This window comes from Bombina bombina, chromosome 7 (genome assembly GCF_027579735.1).
Source record: "Bombina bombina isolate aBomBom1 chromosome 7, aBomBom1.pri, whole genome shotgun sequence".
Classification (NCBI taxonomy): Eukaryota; Metazoa; Chordata; class Amphibia; order Anura; family Bombinatoridae; genus Bombina; species Bombina bombina.
In genome coordinates, this window is record NC_069505.1 from 446,983,692 (window position 1) to 447,002,280 (window position 18,589).

An 18,589-nucleotide genomic window follows, 5' to 3' on the forward strand; every position below is an offset into this window, starting at 1 on the left:
GAGTGGGATAGAAATACCCCCAAATGTCGTATACCCTTGGTGGACCACTTAAAGGTATAGAGAAGCTGAATCTCCTGTTTGTCCTCGGCAGAAACGTTTACCGAGTATGCTTCTGCTTTGTTAACATTGATTTTGTAGTGTGAAAGTTCACCAAATCTCTCCAGTAGACTAAACACACTTATAGGGTTTAGTGTGCTGCAATAATGACCGGGTACAGAGGGTACAGGTGGGAGGGTATATGCTGCTGGCAGTATGTGAAGCACAATCGCTGGCACCTGTAGGGTTTAGTGTGCTGCAATAATGACCGGGTACAGAGGGTACAGGTGGGAGGGTATATGCTGCTGGCTGTATGTAGAACATAGTCACTGGCACCTGTAGGGTTTAGTGTGCTGCAATAATTTACAGGTACAGAGGGTACAGGTGGGAGGGTATATGCTGCTGGCTGTATGTAGAACACAGTCTCTGGCACTTATAGGGTTTAGTGTGCTGCAATATTGACCGGGTACAGAGGGTACAGGTGGGAGGGTATATGCTGCTGGCTGTATGTAGAGCACAGTCGCTGGCACCTGTAGGGTTTAGTATGCTGCAATAATGACCGGGTACAGAGGGTACAGGTGGGAGGGTATATGCTGCTGGCTGTATGTAGAACACAGTCTCTGGCACCTGTAGGGTTTAGTGTGCTGCAATAATGACCGGGTACAGAGGGTACAGGTGAGAGGGTATATGCTGCTGGCTGTATGCAGAGCACAGTCACTGGCACCTGTAGGGTTTAGTGTGCGGCAATAATGACCTGGTACAGAGGGTACAGGTGGGAGGGTATATGATGCTGGCTGTATGTAGAACACAGTCTCTGGCACTTATAGGGTTTAGTGTGCTGCAATATTGACCGGGTACAGAGGGTACAGATGGGAGGGTATATGCTGCTGGCTGTATGTAGAGCACAGTCTCTGGCACCTGTAGGATTTAGTGTGCTGCAATAATGACCGGGTACAGAGGGTACAGGTGGGAAGGTATATGCTGCTGGCTGTATGTAGTGCACAGTCGCTGGCATCTGTAGGGTTTCGTGTGCTGCAATAATGACTGGGTACAGAGGGTACAGGTGGGAGGGTATATGCTGCTGGCTGTATGTAGAACACAGTCGCTGGCACCTGTAGGGTTTAAAGTGCTGCAATAATGAACAGGTACAGAGGGTACAGGTGGGAGGGTATATGCTGCTGGCTGTATGTAGTGCACAGTACCTGGCACCTGTAGGGTTTAGTGTGCTGCAATAAGGACTGGGTACAGAGGGTACAGGTGGGAGGGTATATGCTGCTGGCTGTATGTAGAACACAGTCGCTGGCACCTGTAGGGTTTACTGTGCTGCAATAATGAACAGGTACAGAGGGTACAGGTGGGAGGGTATATGCTGCTGGCTGTATGTAGAACACAGTCGCTGGCACCTGTAGGGTTTAGTGTGCTGCAATAATGACCGGGTACAGAGGGTACAGGTGGGAGGGTATATGCTGCTGGCTGTATGTAGAACACAGTCTCTTGCACCTATAGGGTTTAGTATGCTGCAATATTGACCGGGTACAGAGGGTACAGGTGGGAGGGTATATGCTGCTGGCTGTATGTAGAACACAGTCTCTGGCACCTGTAGGGTTTAGTGTGCTGCAATAATGAACAGGTACAGAGGGTACAGGTGGGAGGGTATATGCTGCTGGCTGTATGTAGAACACAGTCGCTGGCACCTGTAGGGTTTAGTGTGCTGCAATAATCACCGGGTACAGAGGGTACAGGTGGGAGGGTAAATGCTGCTGGCTGTATGTAGAACACAATCTCTGGCACCTATAGGGTTTAGTGTGCTGCAATATTGACCGTGTACAGAGGGTACAGGTGGGAGGGTATATGCTGCTGGCTGTATGTAGAACACAGTATCTGGCACCTGTAGGGTTTAGTGTGCTGCAATAATGACCGGGTACAGAGGGTACAGATGGGAGGGTATATGCTGCTGGCAGTATGTGAAGCACAATCGCTGGCACCTGTAGGGTTTAGTGTGCTGCAATAATGACCGGGTACAGAGGGTACAGGTGGGAGGGTATATGCTGCTGGCTGTATGTAGAACATAGTCACTGGCACCTGTAGGGTTTAGTGTGCTGCAATAATTTACAGGTACAGAGGGTACAGGTGGGAGGGTATATGCTGCTGGCTGTATGTAGAACACAGTCTCTGGCACTTATAGGGTTTAGTGTGCTGCAATATTGACCGGGTACAGAGGGTACAGGTGGGAGGGTATATGCTGCTGGCTGTATGTAGAGCACAGTCGCTGGCACCTGTAGGGTTTAGTATGCTGCAATAATGACCGGGTACAGAGGGTACAGGTGGGAGGGTATATGCTGCTGGCTGTATGTAGAACACAGTCTCTGGCACCTGTAGGGTTTAGTGTGCTGCAATAATGACCGGGTACAGAGGGTACAGGTGAGAGGGTATATGCTGCTGGCTGTATGCAGAGCACAGTCACTGGCACCTGTAGGGTTTAGTGTGCGGCAATAATGACCTGGTACAGAGGGTACAGGTGGGAGGGTATATGATGCTGGCTGTATGTAGAACACAGTCTCTGGCACTTATAGGGTTTAGTGTGCTGCAATATTGACCGGGTACAGAGGGTACAGATGGGAGGGTATATGCTGCTGGCTGTATGTAGAGCACAGTCTCTGGCACCTGTAGGATTTAGTGTGCTGCAATAATGACCGGGTACAGAGGGTACAGGTGGGAAGGTATATGCTGCTGGCTGTATGTAGTGCACAGTCGCTGGCATCTGTAGGGTTTCGTGTGCTGCAATAATGACTGGGTACAGAGGGTACAGGTGGGAGGGTATATGCTGCTGGCTGTATGTAGAACACAGTCGCTGGCACCTGTAGGGTTTAAAGTGCTGCAATAATGAACAGGTACAGAGGGTACAGGTGGGAGGGTATATGCTGCTGGCTGTATGTAGTGCACAGTACCTGGCACCTGTAGGGTTTAGTGTGCTGCAATAAGGACTGGGTACAGAGGGTACAGGTGGGAGGGTATATGCTGCTGGCTGTATGTAGAACACAGTCGCTGGCACCTGTAGGGTTTACTGTGCTGCAATAATGAACAGGTACAGAGGGTACAGGTGGGAGGGTATATGCTGCTGGCTGTATGTAGAACACAGTCGCTGGCACCTGTAGGGTTTAGTGTGCTGCAATAATGACCGGGTACAGAGGGTACAGGTGGGAGGGTATATGCTGCTGGCTGTATGTAGAACACAGTCTCTTGCACCTATAGGGTTTAGTATGCTGCAATATTGACCGGGTACAGAGGGTACAGGTGGGAGGGTATATGCTGCTGGCTGTATGTAGAACACAGTCTCTGGCACCTGTAGGGTTTAGTGTGCTGCAATAATGAACAGGTACAGAGGGTACAGGTGGGAGGGTATATGCTGCTGGCTGTATGTAGAACACAGTCGCTGGCACCTGTAGGGTTTAGTGTGCTGCAATAATCACCGGGTACAGAGGGTACAGGTGGGAGGGTAAATGCTGCTGGCTGTATGTAGAACACAATCTCTGGCACCTATAGGGTTTAGTGTGCTGCAATATTGACCGTGTACAGAGGGTACAGGTGGGAGGGTATATGCTGCTGGCTGTATGTAGAACACAGTATCTGGCACCTGTAGGGTTTAGTGTGCTGCAATAATGACCGGGTACAGAGGGTACAGGTGGGAGGGTATATGCTGCTGGCTGTATGTAGAACACAGTATCTGGCACCTGTAGGGTTTAGTGTGCTGCAATAATTAACAGGTACAGAGGGTACAGGTGGGAGGGTATATGCTGCTGGCTGTATGTAGAACACAATCTCTTGCACCTATAGGGTTTAGTGTGCTGCAATAATGACTGGGTATAGAGGGTACAGGTGGGAGGGTATATGCTGCTGGCTGTATGTAGTGCACAGTACCTGGCACCTGTAGAGTTTAGTGTGCTGCAATAATGAACAGGTGCAGAGGGTACTTGTGGGTGGGCATCTGCTGCTGGCTTTATATAGAACACAGCAGTGTAGAGAAGGTAGGGAACAGCAACCAGCCAGGAATCAGGCGCAGGAGTATAGGGTCAGCCGGCCCCTTGCATCAACATGAGCTTGAAAGAAAGTTACTCCAGCCTGAATAAGTGCATTAAGAAAGACCTTTATTGTTCTACGGTCTAAAGTACAGCAACAACGTTTCAGACCTACAATGATTTGGAAGCGCAATTGGCTGAAGACTTAGAAGCAGGACATAACATCAGCCAATTGTGCTTCCAAATCATTGAAAGAATTGATATTCCCAGAAGAGGAGGTGACAGACAGCACATTCTTAAAGGGACATGAAACCCAAAAATGTTCTTTCATGATTCAGACAGAGAATACAATTTTAAACAACTTTCCAATTTACTTCTATTATTTAATTTGCTTCCTTCTCTTGTTATCATTTGCTGAAAGGTTTATCTAGGCAAGTTCATGAGCAGCACTGCACCTATGTTCTAGCTGTTGATTGGTGGCTGCATATATATATATTGAATGTGATTGGCTCACCCAATGTGTTCAGTTAGAAACTAGTAGTGCATTGCTGCTCTTTCAACAAATGATACTAAAAGAATGAAACAGATTAGATTATAGAAGTAAATTAGAAAGTTGTTTAAAATTGTATTCTCTATGTGAATCATGAAAGAACAATTTTGGGTTTCATATCCCTTTAAGGTTAAAGAAATGTATTGGATTCATAAACTACAAAAACTTAAACCTAAGGGCCTGAATAAAGACTTTGATTGGTCTTTGTTTAGATACATTTTTGTTGATAATTTAATGTGTATCTGACTAAAACAACAAGATTAAGGTAAATATTTGATTATAGTCTTCAGAAAGAGAGTTTTTTCCCTTCAAAACAACTAAAATAATTTATTATGAATTTGTTTCCCTTCAAAACCTCTGTAAGAACATCTAATGGAATTTCCTTCTTAATACAGGGAGAGTCCACAGCTGCATTCCTTACTTGTGGGAAATACTGAACCTGGCCACCAGGAGGAGGCAAAGACAGCCCAGCCAAAGGCTTAAATACCTCCCCCAGTCATTCTTTGCTTTTCGTCACAGGAGGTTGGCAGAGAAGTAACAGAAGATTTTGGAGTAGTTCCTTAGGAAGGGTATCTACCCTTAGATATGGGACTGGAGTTTTAAGTAGTCATGTCAGCCTCTCAGTGAGAGCATTGACGAAGGTTAGAGTCTGGAGATGCAGGGAGAGTCTTTCTGCGAACCCATCCAGACTCATATTAACAACTCCTAAGCAATCAGTGTTGGCGAGTTTCACTGCCTGCTTTTTCATCACTCAAGTCCATGTCAGAAGTAATGCTGAGGTCTGTGTTTCTGTTCCACGGTAAGATCGTTTCATTTTATACATATATGTAAACGCTAGACGACAGGGTCTATATGGGGACTATATGGAATCAAAGGTTAATATCTCCTGAGGGGGATTATGGAACAGTGGGGATTCATTTTATTGCTTTATTAGATTTATGCTGCAATATGTGTGAGATGTAGGCCCATAGGCTGATGTTGGAACGTGCAGGTTTTTACTTTCACTTTGAAGTCTGTGTAGCTTATTAAGCTTGGCGCTTTGTGTTTTTAGCAGGGGCAGTCCTGCATTACGCACCATGTGACCGGTAGTGGTCGCGGGTTTTATTTCCTTTTTCCTGACCGATCTAGTCAACGGAGAGGAGCGGTTTCTCTGTAGTGCCTGGGTCATAGGAGGTGGTGAGTGTCCCAGTCATTGGGGATATAAAAGATGCCTTAGTGTTTTCTATATTATCACCCTTAGTCTATAGCCGTCTGGGTTATACTCTAGCTATGGAAGATTCTGATGCGTTAGAGGTTAGACCCTCTCTGCCTAAGACTAATACCTGCTTATATTGTGAGGAGTTCGAGGTTTTCCCGCCTGCTCAATTATGTTCCACATGCCTTAATAAAGTGATTGCATCAAAGAAGTCTAATGTGTTTGATACCACTGAGCCGTCCACCTCTGAGGAGTCTCTGGCCCATGAGGTGTGTACCCTGCAGTCATCTCCTATTACACATAAAGCTTCCCATGGCACTCCTATCCCTCCGGCGGGAGGGGGCCTGTTACCTTCAGACTTTACTGCACAGTTACAAATGGCGGTGTCTGCGCCCATGAGTGCTTTGCCTCGCCCTGCTAAGCGCAAGCGAAAGGTCAAATATTGCTATCCTTCCCAGGGGGCATCTGATAGTTTATTGGATTTAACTGAAACTAGGTTATCCAATGATGGTATTCATTCTGATACTTCAGAGTATGAATTTTCTGGGTCGGAGTCTGCTGCGTCTAGGCCTCCACCAGACTTTAGATTAAGGATTGAGCATTTGTTCTTTTTTTTAAAGGAAGTGTTAGCTACATTGGAAGTTCCGGAGGCTAAAATACCTGAGGAACCTTTGATCCCTAAATTAGATAGAGTTTACGAAGACAGGGTTGTACCTCTAACGTTTCCTGTTCCTGTAAAGATGGTGAACATTATTAAGAATGAATGGGAGAGGATTGGATCTTCTTTCTCCCCGTCTTCCTTTAAGAAATTGTTCCCGGTCCCGGACTAATAATTTGAGCTGTGGGGTTCTGTCCCTAAGGTAGATGGGGCTATCGCCACGCTTGCTAAGCGCACTACTATCCCCCTTGAGGATAGTTTGTCATTTAAGGAGCCCATGGATAAGAAAATTGAAACTCTGTTGAGAAAGATATTTCATCATACGGGATATTTATTTCAACTGGCTGCGGCTGTTGCTGTGGTTGCAGGAGCGGCTACCTATTGGTGTGACTCCTTATCAGAATTGATAGAGGTGCAAGGTCCCCTTTATCTTCCATGAGAGAATTAAAGCCTTAAGGGTTGCAGATTCTTTTATCTGTGATGCCAAAATCCAGATTATTCGCTAAATGCCAAAACTGCTGGTTTTTCTGTTCAGACCCGTTGGGCACTCTGGTTGAAGTCTTGGTCTGTGGATATGACTTCTAAGTCCAGACTTCTTTCCCTCCCATTCAAGGGAAAGATTTTGTTTGGTCCAAACCTGGACTCCATTATCTCTACAGTTACAGGGGGCAAGGGTGCCTTCCTACCGCAAGATAAAAAGAACAAATCTAAGGGACACAATTCTAATTTTTGTTCCTTTCGCTCTGACAAGACCCAACGTCAACAGTCCTCCTCTAACCCAGAGCAAACCAAGGGAACTTGGAAGCTGGATCAGTCCTGAAATAAGTCCAAGCAGAACAAGAAGCCCACCAAGCCCAAGTCGGCATGAAGGAGAGGCCCCTGGTCCTCTCCTGGATCGTGTAAGGGGCAGACTGTAACTTTTTGCAGATGATTGGTTCAGAGACATGCAAGATCCATGGGTCCTAGAGGTCATAAATCAGGGTTACAAAATAGGCTTCAAGTCTCAGCCACAAAGGGGCAGATTCCTTCTCTCAAACCTGTTTTCCAGACCAGAAAAGAGGGAGGCCTTCCTGGGGTGTGTTCGGGATCTGTCCTCCTTTGGAGTCATTGTCCCAGTTCCTTCAGCAGAGAGAGGTTTGGGATACTATTCAAACCTTTTCGTGGTCCCAAAAAAGGAGGGTACCTTCAGTCCCATTCTGGACCTAAAGTGCTTAAACAAATTCCAAAATGTTCCCTCGTTCAAGATGGAGACATTACTGTCTATTCTTCCCTTGGTACAGAAAGGGCAATTCATGACCACTATAGATCTGAAGGATGCCAACCTTCACATCCCAATCCACAAGGAACACTTCAAGTTCCTAAGGTTTGCGTTCCTGGACCAGCACTTCCAGTTCATTGCATTTCAGTTCAGTCTAGCTACTGCTTCAATAATTTTTATAAAGGTTCTAGGGGCCCTTTTAGCATTAGCCAGAACCAAGGGTTTAGCAGTAGCTCCCTACTTAGACGATATTTTGGTTCAAGCACCATTGTTTCATCTAGCAGAAGACCATTCGGAATCTCTCCCCTGTCTTCTTCAATCCCATGGATGGTAGATAAATCTAGAGAAGAGTTCTCTTGTACCAAGCACAAGGGTAGAATTCCTGGGTATTATGATAGACTCCATAGTCATGAGAATATTTCTATTGGACCAGAGACGTTGCAAGCTAGCTTCAACAGGTCGTGCATTCCAGACCTCCTTAAGGTAATCTGTGGCTCAGTGTATGGAGGTGATTGGTCTCATGGTGTCCAGCATGGACGTCATTCCCTTTGCCAGGTTCCATTTCAGGCCGTTACAACTGTGCATGCTGAGGCAGTGGAACAGCGATCTTCGGATCTGTCTCAACAGATTTCTCTGGGCAACCAGTCGAAAGAATCACTTTCTTGGTGGCTTCGTCCAGATCGTAAAAAGAGAGAATATGAAAACGGTAAAATAGTGTAGTGTATCTCCACTAAACAACCATACTATACCAATAAAACCCAGGACAATTGGCAAATATAAAAGCTTGATTAAAAACACAGTTAGTGTGGTTGCGCCTATGATAACTCAAAAAATTAACAAAGTCTAAAAATGGATAACACTAAAATCAATTATTAAAATATCTTAATTTTGGGGCGGAGCCAGCTACCAAAGGAGTCAGACGTGCATGGCAAGAGCTCCTGGCTCTAATATGTTATAAATGGTGTTTATCTACATTTAAAATAATTCTTTATATACTACTTGGGATCCCATCTTTTCTTAGCAATACCGGAGAGGATAGAGATTCCCGGATAGACTTTTCTAACCCTGTGATAAGATCAGAGGGTCTGCCATGTCGGAGGCCCTGGATGAATGGAGTTTAGCTGTGACGCAGCTGCTACATAATCATTTTGCCAGCTTGGCTCTATTACTGAATGAATGCTGCCCAGGTGCAGTGACAACAGATGTCAAGCATATACGACCAGCTGATCAACATATCGCCCACAGCGTGCACCTTACCGACGCATCCATTCACCAGGGTAACTACACTGAGGTTCCAGCTCTTGGGTCTGCGCACTGCCATCTTGATCCCACGCAGCAGGGAGATGCTTATACCTACCGGTCTAGTGAAGTGCCTAGCCATGCTGTTGGAGTTGGGAGCTGTCCTGCTGCGGACCCTGGGTTGTGTGTGGGATCGCTGTGCCACGCGGGAGATTGGATCCTGCCGCAGGCACTTTCCTTGAGTACTGGATGTGCAGCCTCTGTTGACGTCTGCATAGATGTGGCCGTTCTCCCTTTGTTGTGCGATACCCGTGCTGGGCTGCAGAGCAGCAAATTAGTATTCCAGACCTGGTATGGTTCCTTCATTGCATCCTTGTCACCCTTTGTGCTAATCCAGATGTCTGAAGTGATCCAGGAGTGGGATCCTGGGGGACTACTACCAGTGGACATCATTTTGCTGCACAGCCTTTCCAGAAGGTTTACAAGTGCCGAAGCAGGATAAATTTATCTTTAGTAGGTTCTGTGCCTAGAGACATTGCGCAATATATTGGACACTAAAAATTTTATTTTGTTGTTTCTCCTATGCAATTGTCCCTGTCTCTGAGTTCGGTTCTGACAGAGGTTACAGACCCGGACAGCTGATACCGAATATGTTTTCACTTTTATGTCTGAAAGTTTGTGGGGTTTTTTCCCCCTTCATGTTCAGGGACTCACTTTCCCTTTTGCAAGGCTACATAATTCTATGTGCTTTGTTGGGTTATATAGCTTTGTGTTGATTGAAAGACCTATTTAAAAATAAATTATATCGCAGAATAAGGCTTTAATTTAATGTCCCTAGATGACAGATGTAATAGCCATCTTCCACCACTGGAGGGGAGTGATGGTTAGATTATACTTTGTTCACCGTAACTTTTTGTACTTCCTATTTTTGGTCCTAGTCTATTCTCCTAAGGGTAATACATGTACACAAGTTAACCTGTGGAGCTCTCAATGCTTTGAGATATCGACTATATATTTGATGCAGTTCTTGATTTATATTATTAGGTACCCTTAGGTTAGTTTATGTTTTCTAAGCTACCTATTACCTATATAAGTCTCATTTCATTTAGCTTGCTTTTTTCATGCTTAGTCTCTAATCCAACAGCTAATACTTTGTGGGCTGTTTATGACTTACTCAAATGTACCTGCTAATAGGTAGACCTGACAGTCCTCGTGTTTGTTTCATGTCTTAGGGGGACTCTTTTCAAAGTACCTCTCATTTTTATTTACTTATGTATCTCCCAAACTATCATTTTTTCTTCTACTAGAGTATTGGACACTGCAAGCCTATCTTATAGCTTAAGAGGGAACACATATAAGTTTACAGTACACCTTTCTAATATCTACCCATTCAGGCTTTACGCTGTATTCTATTTATTTGTTGCCGAGTATAGGGCCCATACCCACTGAATAGGACATATTATTATTAAGAATAATACAGCTGCTTTTGTGTTAAATATTTTTGCTCTATGGGTAAGGATGTTGGTATATGCTGTTAGTTATTTATACGCATTATATCCTTCTGTCGATTGGTTATTATGTTTTGGCTGTTCATTTTATTTGTATTGGCCATGTAAAACAGACTGATGCATTTACATATTGTATTACTGTATATACCTAGTAGCAGGTTGTCAACTCCATGTTATTTATTTGATATACTGTTCCCCATACCGGGACCATAGTGTGGCTACCAAGTAATATTTACGCTCCCTTATTCCTACCTTAAAGGGCCATAATACCCAAATGTTTAAACACTTTAAAGTGCTGCAGCATAGCTGTAAAAAGCTGACTAGAAAATATCACCTGAACATCTCTATGTAAAAAAAGAAAGATATTTTACCTCAAAAGTTCCTCAGTAGCCACATCCCATTGTAAAGAATTTCTAAGCAGCATTTTAGTGTGTCTGTCCTGGGACAGCTGAAAGGATAAGCCTTGTGAACTCTCATATTATTTCACCAATCAGGTAAAGGAAGCTTACTATGAAATCTCATGAGAGTTAAGTCAAATCTCATGAGATCACAGTAAGAGTTCATGACCTCAGCACTGCTGATGCCGATTGGCTGCTGTTCATTTCTTTATTTTTTTTTTTTTACCTGCAGCTGGGCAGCAGCTAAGTATAACTTTTTACACAGAACTTACTCTGCTGAGCTGAGGAAATTGTGAGGTAAAATATCTTCTTTTTTTACATAGTTTCAGTTTCAAGTGATTTAGCATATGAGTATTATGTCCCTTTAAATTGGATTTTTACAATTAGCTTATTTGATATTCAGAGTTCCTGTGAGATATAGGTTAACACATTTATATTAGCCTCGTAATACCCTAACTTATTTTATCACCTGCATCTGATAAAGATTTCTCACTCCTTTACTCCGCCCCCCCCCCCCCATCTACTAATCTACTAATCTATTAGAAATTTTGTATACTGGCATATAGAGTGTCCAATTTGATGATGGATGATAATATTTACATACTTCTCAACAATATAGATTGTACATTTATCCATTTCTATATGTCAGTGCTCCTATATTCTATGTATGTGATAATGCTAGTGCATTCTTGTGCGGTTTCCCTCGAAACATACCGCGTTCAAACTAATATTTTCTTTAGATATTTTGTATACTGACGTATGGAATGTTCAGTTTGCTGATGGATAATAATATTTGCATATTTCTCAATAATCTAGATTGTACACTTGTCCATTTTTATACGTCAGTGCTTTTATATTTTATGTTGTCCTAAAATTGAAAAAGTGAGGTTAAGCTTATTCTTTATTTGGTTGGATTCTTCTGTGATGAAACAGAAATGACTTTATGTGTTTAATAATGTGCATATTGTGTTTTTTTTCTTTTTTCTTCTGTATTCATGCATATTTTGATGTATCACAGTGGTGTTGTATTATGACTTTTACCTCAATAAAAATTATTTAAACGAAAAAAAAAATATCTTAATTTTGTTTAACTAAATATAATTTTTTTTATATAATAATAAAAATGTATTGAATAAAGAAATAAGGCAAGGTATTGAGAAATAAAGTTAGCTAGTTAAAAATATACGTTATGCATATGAATCAATTGATAATAGTGATATGTTACACATATAAATAATAATAATAATAATATCTGCAGTCCAAAATCTATATCTGTAGCTTAAAATAAATCTCTTAGAGGTAATGTAAAACCTTCTGATAATTGCCTGATATATACTAAGCAGAATCCAGATTGAACAGCATAAACCTCCTTAAAAGTATCTCTGAGAGCGTCTGGAAATAAGTTCTCTCTCCAGTATTACTTGTGACTAAAATGTTGAAGAAAATTCCTAATGAATAAAAGTTCACTAATAAATATATTGTACACTAATAACCATTAGTCTACATGTACGTTAATTACATAGATAATTTACACAAATAAAAAATTAATTAGTGGATGTGTTATATACTAATATCTTCTAAACTAATTACACATTAATTACATTACTATGTGACTGGCCAGTCATAAACACAAAATCCTAATGAGCTTAAAACTGATTAGTAACATACTCGGTCCTCTATTAGAGTATTAAGCTCATTAGGATTTTGTGTTTATGACAGGCAATTATCAGAAGGTTTTACATTACCTCTAAGAGATTTATTTTAAGCTACAGATATAGATTTTGGACTGCAGATATTATTATTATTATTTATATGTGTAACATATCACTATTATCAATTGATTCATATGCATAACATATCTTTTTAACTAGTAAACTTTATTTCTCAATACCTTGCCTGATTTCTTTATTCAATACATTTTTATTATTAGATTAGATTTTTTTATATTTAGATAAACAAAATTAAGATATTTTAATCATTGATTTTAGTGTTATCCATTTTTAGACTTTGTTAATTTTTTGAGTTAACATCATAGGCGCAACCACACTAACTGTGTTTTTAATCTGGCTTTGTCCGGATCACCTGTCCCGAGGGACATCCTTCTCCAGACCATCCTGGGTGATTGTGACTACGGACGCAAGTCTGTCAGGATGGGGAGCTGTTTGGGGTGCCAAGAAGGCACAGGGCCTGTGGACTCCGGAGGAGAGTTCCCTCCCAATCAACATTTTAGAACTTCAAGCAATCTTCAATACTCTGAAGGCTTAGCCCCTACTGGGTTCGTCCCAGTTTATCAGATTCCAATCGGACAATATAACCTTGGTAGCTTACATCAACCATCAGGGGGGAACGAGAAGCTCCCTAGCGATGAGGAAAGTGTCTTGGATTCTGGAATGGGCGGGGGCCCAAAACTGTTCACTGTCAGAGATCCACATTCCGGGGGTGGACAACTGGGAAGTGGATTTTCTAAGCAGACAATCCTTCCATCCGGGGGAATGGTCTCTCCATCCCGAAGTGTTTGCAGAGATTTGCAACAGGTAGGGAGATGCCGGAAATAGATCTGATGGCGTCCAGTCTAAATTCCAAGCTACCCAGATATGGGTCGAGGTCCAGGGATCCCCTGGCGGAACTAATAGGTGCATTAGCAGTGCAGTGGAGGTTCAATTTAATTTACCTGTTCCTGCCATTACCACTCCTCCCTCGAGTGGTGGCTCGAATCAAACAGGAGCAGTCATCAGTGATACTGATTGCTCCATCATGGCCGCGAAGAATATGGTTGGGGATGTCATCATTTCCTCCTTGGAGGTTACCTTGTTGCAGGGATCTGCTGGAACAAGGCCCCTTCCTTCATCAAAATCTAGATTTTCTGAGGCTGACTGCGTGGAGATTGAACACTTTGTCTTAGCCAAGAGAGGGTTTTCTGAGAGTGTTATTGATACTCTCATTCAAGCTCGTAAGCTGGTTACTTGTCGCATCTATCATAATGTGTGGAGGACATACTTATTCTGGTGTAAAGAGCGTAGTTTGTCCAGGCACAAAGTCAAGGTTGCCAGGATTCTTTCTTTTCTCCAGGATAGACTGGAGAAGGGTCTTTCAGCTAGTTCCTTGAAGAGACAGATTTCAGCCCCGTCTGTTTTACTGCACAAGAAGCTCGCTGAGCTTCCGGATGTACAGTCTTTTGTTAAGGCTCTGACTAGTATCAGGCCAGTGTTTAGATCTAATGCTCCTCCTTGGAGTTTAAATCTTGTTCTGAAGGTTTTGCAACGGGCTCCATTTGAGCCTATGCATGAGGTTGACATTAAGTTGTTGTCATGGAAGGTTTTTTTTTCTACTGGCTATTGCTTCTGCGCACAGAGTCTCTGAGATTGCTGCCTTGCAATGCGACCCTCCCTATCTGGTGTTCCATGCTGATAAGGCTGTTCTACGAACTAAGTTAGGATTTCTTCCTAAGGTTCTGTCAAATTGCAACATCAATCAGGAAATTGTGGTTCCTTCCTTATGCCCTAATACTTCTTCATCGAAGGAGCGTTTACTACATAATCTGGATGTGGTTCGTGCCTTGAAGTTCTATCTTCAGGCTACGAAGGAATGCAGACAAACATCTTCTCTGTTTGTTGTCTATTCTGGGAAGCGTAGGGGCCAGAGGGCCTCTTCGACTTCCTTAACTTTTTGGCTGAGGCGTGTCATCCATTTAGCATATGAGTCAGCGGGACATAAGCCTCCTCTCAGGATTATGGCTCGTTCTACAAGAGCAGTGGCTTCCTCTTGGGCCTTCAAAAATGAGGCCTCTATGGATCAAAGGGGTAGGGCGCTACCTGGTCCTCCTTACATACTTTTTCCAAATTTTACAGGTTTTATGTTTTTGCTTCTTCTGAAGCCGCCTTCGGAAGAAAAGTTTTGCAGGCTGTTGTGCCCTCAGCTTAGAGGTCACCTCTCTTTTTTACCCTCCCGTTAGCATTCAGTGTCCTCTAGAGCTTGGGTATAATTTCCCACAAGTAATGAATGCAGCTGTGGACTCTCCCTGTATTAAGAAGGAAAACATAAATTATGCTTACCAGATTTTCCTTTCCTTATGTACAGGGAGAGTCCACAGCTCCCGTCCGTATTCTCCGATCGGCGGCTCTAAATTTTAATTTATTCTTCTGGCACCTTTTTCACCCTGATATTTCTCCTACTGGTCCATGTTCCCTCGGCAGAATGACTGGAGGATGAGGGAAGTGGGGGAGGTATTTAAGCCTTTGGCTGGGGTGTCTTTGCCTCCTCCTGGTGGCCAGGTTCTGTATTCCCACAAGTAATGAATGCAGCTGTTGACTCTCCCTGTACAGAAGGAAAGGAAATTATCTGGTAAGCATAATTTATGTTTTTTATGATATATTCCAATATACTGATTATTATGAATAAGTAGCAGTATACCCTCTTGTTTTTAATATGTATATATTTTGGCTATATGTGTTTTTAATTTTTGTTTGTATATTGTATTACACAGAACCCATTAGATGGTATAGATGGTATTGTCTCTTTAAGAAGACAGAAATAATGCTATGAGTTCACAAAATAACCACTAGATGGCAATGCTGTATAATTAATAGGGGTGGACCCACACCTGGCCACAGTTATAAAGGTACAGAGGGAACAGGTGGGTGGGCATCTGCTGCTGGCTGTAAATAGAGCACAATCACTGGCACCTGTAGGGTTTGGGGTTCTACAATAATGAATGGGTACAGATGGTACAGGTGGATGGGCATCTGTTGTTGGCTGTATGTAGAGCACCATCACTGGCACCTATAGGGTTTGGGGTGCTTCAATAATGAATGGTACAAAGCAGGTGGGGGGGGGGGGCATCTGCTGCTGGCTGTATATTTAACACAGTCGCTGGCACCTGTAGCGTTTTGGGTACTACAATAATGAACTGGTACAGAGGGAACAGGTGGGTGGGCATCTGCTATTGGCTGTATGTAGAGCACAGTCACTGGCACCTGTAGTGTTTTGGGTACTACAATAATGAACGGGTACAGAGGGTACAGGTGGGTGGGCATCTGCTGTTGGCTGTATGTAGAACATAGTCACTGGCACCTGTAGGGTTTGGGGTACTTCAATAATGAATGGTACAAAACAGATGGGTGGGCATCTGTTGTTGGCTGTATGTAGAGCACAGTCACTGGCACCTGTAGGGTTTGGAGTAATACAATAATGAACGGGTACAGAGGGTACAGGTGGATGGGCATCTGTTGTTGGCTGTATGTAGAGTACAGTCACTGGCACCTGTAGGGTTTGGGGTGCTACAATAATGAATGGGTACAGAGGGTACAGGTGGATGGGCATCTGTTGTTGGCTGTATGTAGAGTACAGTCACTGGCACCTATAGGGTTTGGGGTACTACATTAATGAACAGTTGCAGATGGTACAGGTGTGCAGGCATCTGTTGTTGGCTGTATGTAGAACACAGTCTTTGGCACCTGTAGGGTTTGGGGTACTACAATAATGAAAGGGTACAGAGGGTGCAGATGGGAGGGCATCTGTTGTTGACTGTATGTAGAGCACAGTCACTGGCAGCTGTAGGGTTTGGGGTACTACATTAATGAACAGGTGCAGAGGGTACAGGTGGGTGGGCATCTGTTGTTGGCTGTATGTAGAGCACAGTCTTTGGCACCTGTAGGGTTTGGGGTGCTACAATAATGAACGGGTACAGAGGTTACATATGGGAGGTCATCTGTTGTTAGCTGTATGTAGAACACAGTCTTTGGCACCTGTAGCATTTGTGGCACTACAATAATGAACGGGTACAGAGGGTACAGATGGGAGGGCATCTGTTGTTGCCTGTATGTAGAGCACAGTCACTGTCAGCTGTAGGGTTTGAGGTACTACAATAATGAATGGGTACAGAGGGTACAGATGGGATTGCATCTGTTGTTGGCTGTATGTAGAGCACAGTCACTGGCACCTGTAGGGTTTGGGGTACTACAATAATAAACAGTGCAGAGGGTGCAGGTGGATGGGCATCTGTTGTTGGCTGTATGTAGAGCACAGTTGCTGGCACCTGTAGGGTTTGGGGTAATACAATAATGAACCGTGCAGAGGGTGCAGGTGGATGGGCATCTATTGTTGGCTGTATGTAGAACTCAGTCACCTGCACCTATTGGGTTTGGGGTGTTACAATAATGAACGGGTACAGAGGGAACTGGTGGGTGGGCATCTGTTGTTGGCTGTATGTAGAACACAGTCTTTGGCACCTGTAGGGTTTGGGGTACTACAATAATGAACAGGTGCAGAGGGTACAGATGGGTGGGCGTCTGTTGTTGGCTATATGTAGAACACAGTAACTGGCACCTGTAGAGTTTGGGGTACTACAATAATGAACAGGTGCAGAGGGTACAGATGGGTGGGCGTCTGTTGTTGGCTGTATGTAGAACACAGTAACTGGCACCTGTAGAGTTTGGGGTACTACAATAATGAATTGTTACAGAGGGTACAAGTGGGAGGGAATCTGTTGTTGGCTGTATGTAGAGCACAGTCACTGGCACCTGTAGGGTTTGGGGTACTACAATAATGAAGGGGTGCAGAGGGTACACATGGGTGGGAATCTGATGCTGGCTGTATGTAGAACACAGTCTTTGGCACCTGTAGGGTTTGGGGTACTACAATAATGAAGGGGTGCAGAGGGTACACATGGGTGGGCGTCTGTTGCTGGCTGTATGTAGAGCACAGTCACTGGCACCTGTAGGGTTTGGGGTACTACAATAATAAACAGTGCAGAGAGTACACATGGGTGGGCATCTGTTGTTGGCTGTATGTAGAGCACAGTAACTGGCACCTGTAGGGTTTGGGGTACTACAATAATGAAGGGGTGCAGAGGGTACACATGGGTGGGCATCTGTTGTTGGCTGTATGTAGAGCACAGTCACTGGCACCTGTAGGGTTTGGGGTACTACAATAATGAACAGGTGCATAGAATTACTGCTGCATATGCTTTTTTTTTTTTTTACACATTTTCGTATTTGTCTTCTGATCACAGGCAGTTTGGAGGATTCGCTAAAGAGACAGATTACGTATCTCACGCCAGTAAGCTGCGTTCTGCCCTTGGACCAGATGCTTCCTACCATACAGATTTCTATATGTGCAACGGCTATGACCCACCAATGAAGCCCTATGGACGACGTAATGAAGTCTGGCTTGTGAAGAAATGACACCAAGGGTGATTTGGCTGCAATTCATAAAGTATCAGAGATATGTTAATCAGGACTACTTCTCTAATACCCCAAATTGGGTCCTATTGACCCCTCACTGACGGGAGAGGATAAAAGGGGTATTACTGGAGTTTCTACATAATAAAATTTCCATTCTGTGTACTGGGTAGAATTATTCTCTCCTCTTTTGCATTATATTAATAATAATTATCAGTGGCACTCGCTAACAATGTGACCTCTGTGCACATCAGAATTGGTCTGTCTGTATAGTTCAGATAAATTGTGGAGGGTAACTGGAGGAATAAATTGGTCACCTTACTTTTTGGTAAAAGTAAAAGGACCTATTAAATCTCAGGCGCTCATTCCTGTATATGCAAATTGTATATTGACCAGCTAACTGTTCACTAATGTTTCAATAAAGCTCTTTTGAGAAAAAAAAAAAAGTAAAAGGACCTATAAACTGTCTTTCTGCCCCATCATTTAGTGGGTGACATTTAATAAATGCTACCTCCAGCCTTTGTGTAGCTGGTAACTTTAGCTAATTATTTTT

At 43.4% G+C, this 18,589-nt stretch overlaps 1 protein-coding gene across 1 annotated transcript in view; it reads left to right on the forward strand.

Moving 5' to 3' along the window:
- Positions 1-18,499, forward strand: part of HEBP1 (heme binding protein 1) — a 78,955-nt gene extending 60,456 nt beyond the window's left edge. The window contains exon 4 of the mRNA XM_053721403.1: positions 17,868-18,499. Coding sequence (XP_053577378.1) covers positions 17,868-18,039 — 172 coding nt within the window. The 3' untranslated portion in view covers positions 18,040-18,499. The remainder of the gene's footprint in view (positions 1-17,867) is intronic.
- Positions 18,500-18,589: the final 90 nt, after the last annotated feature.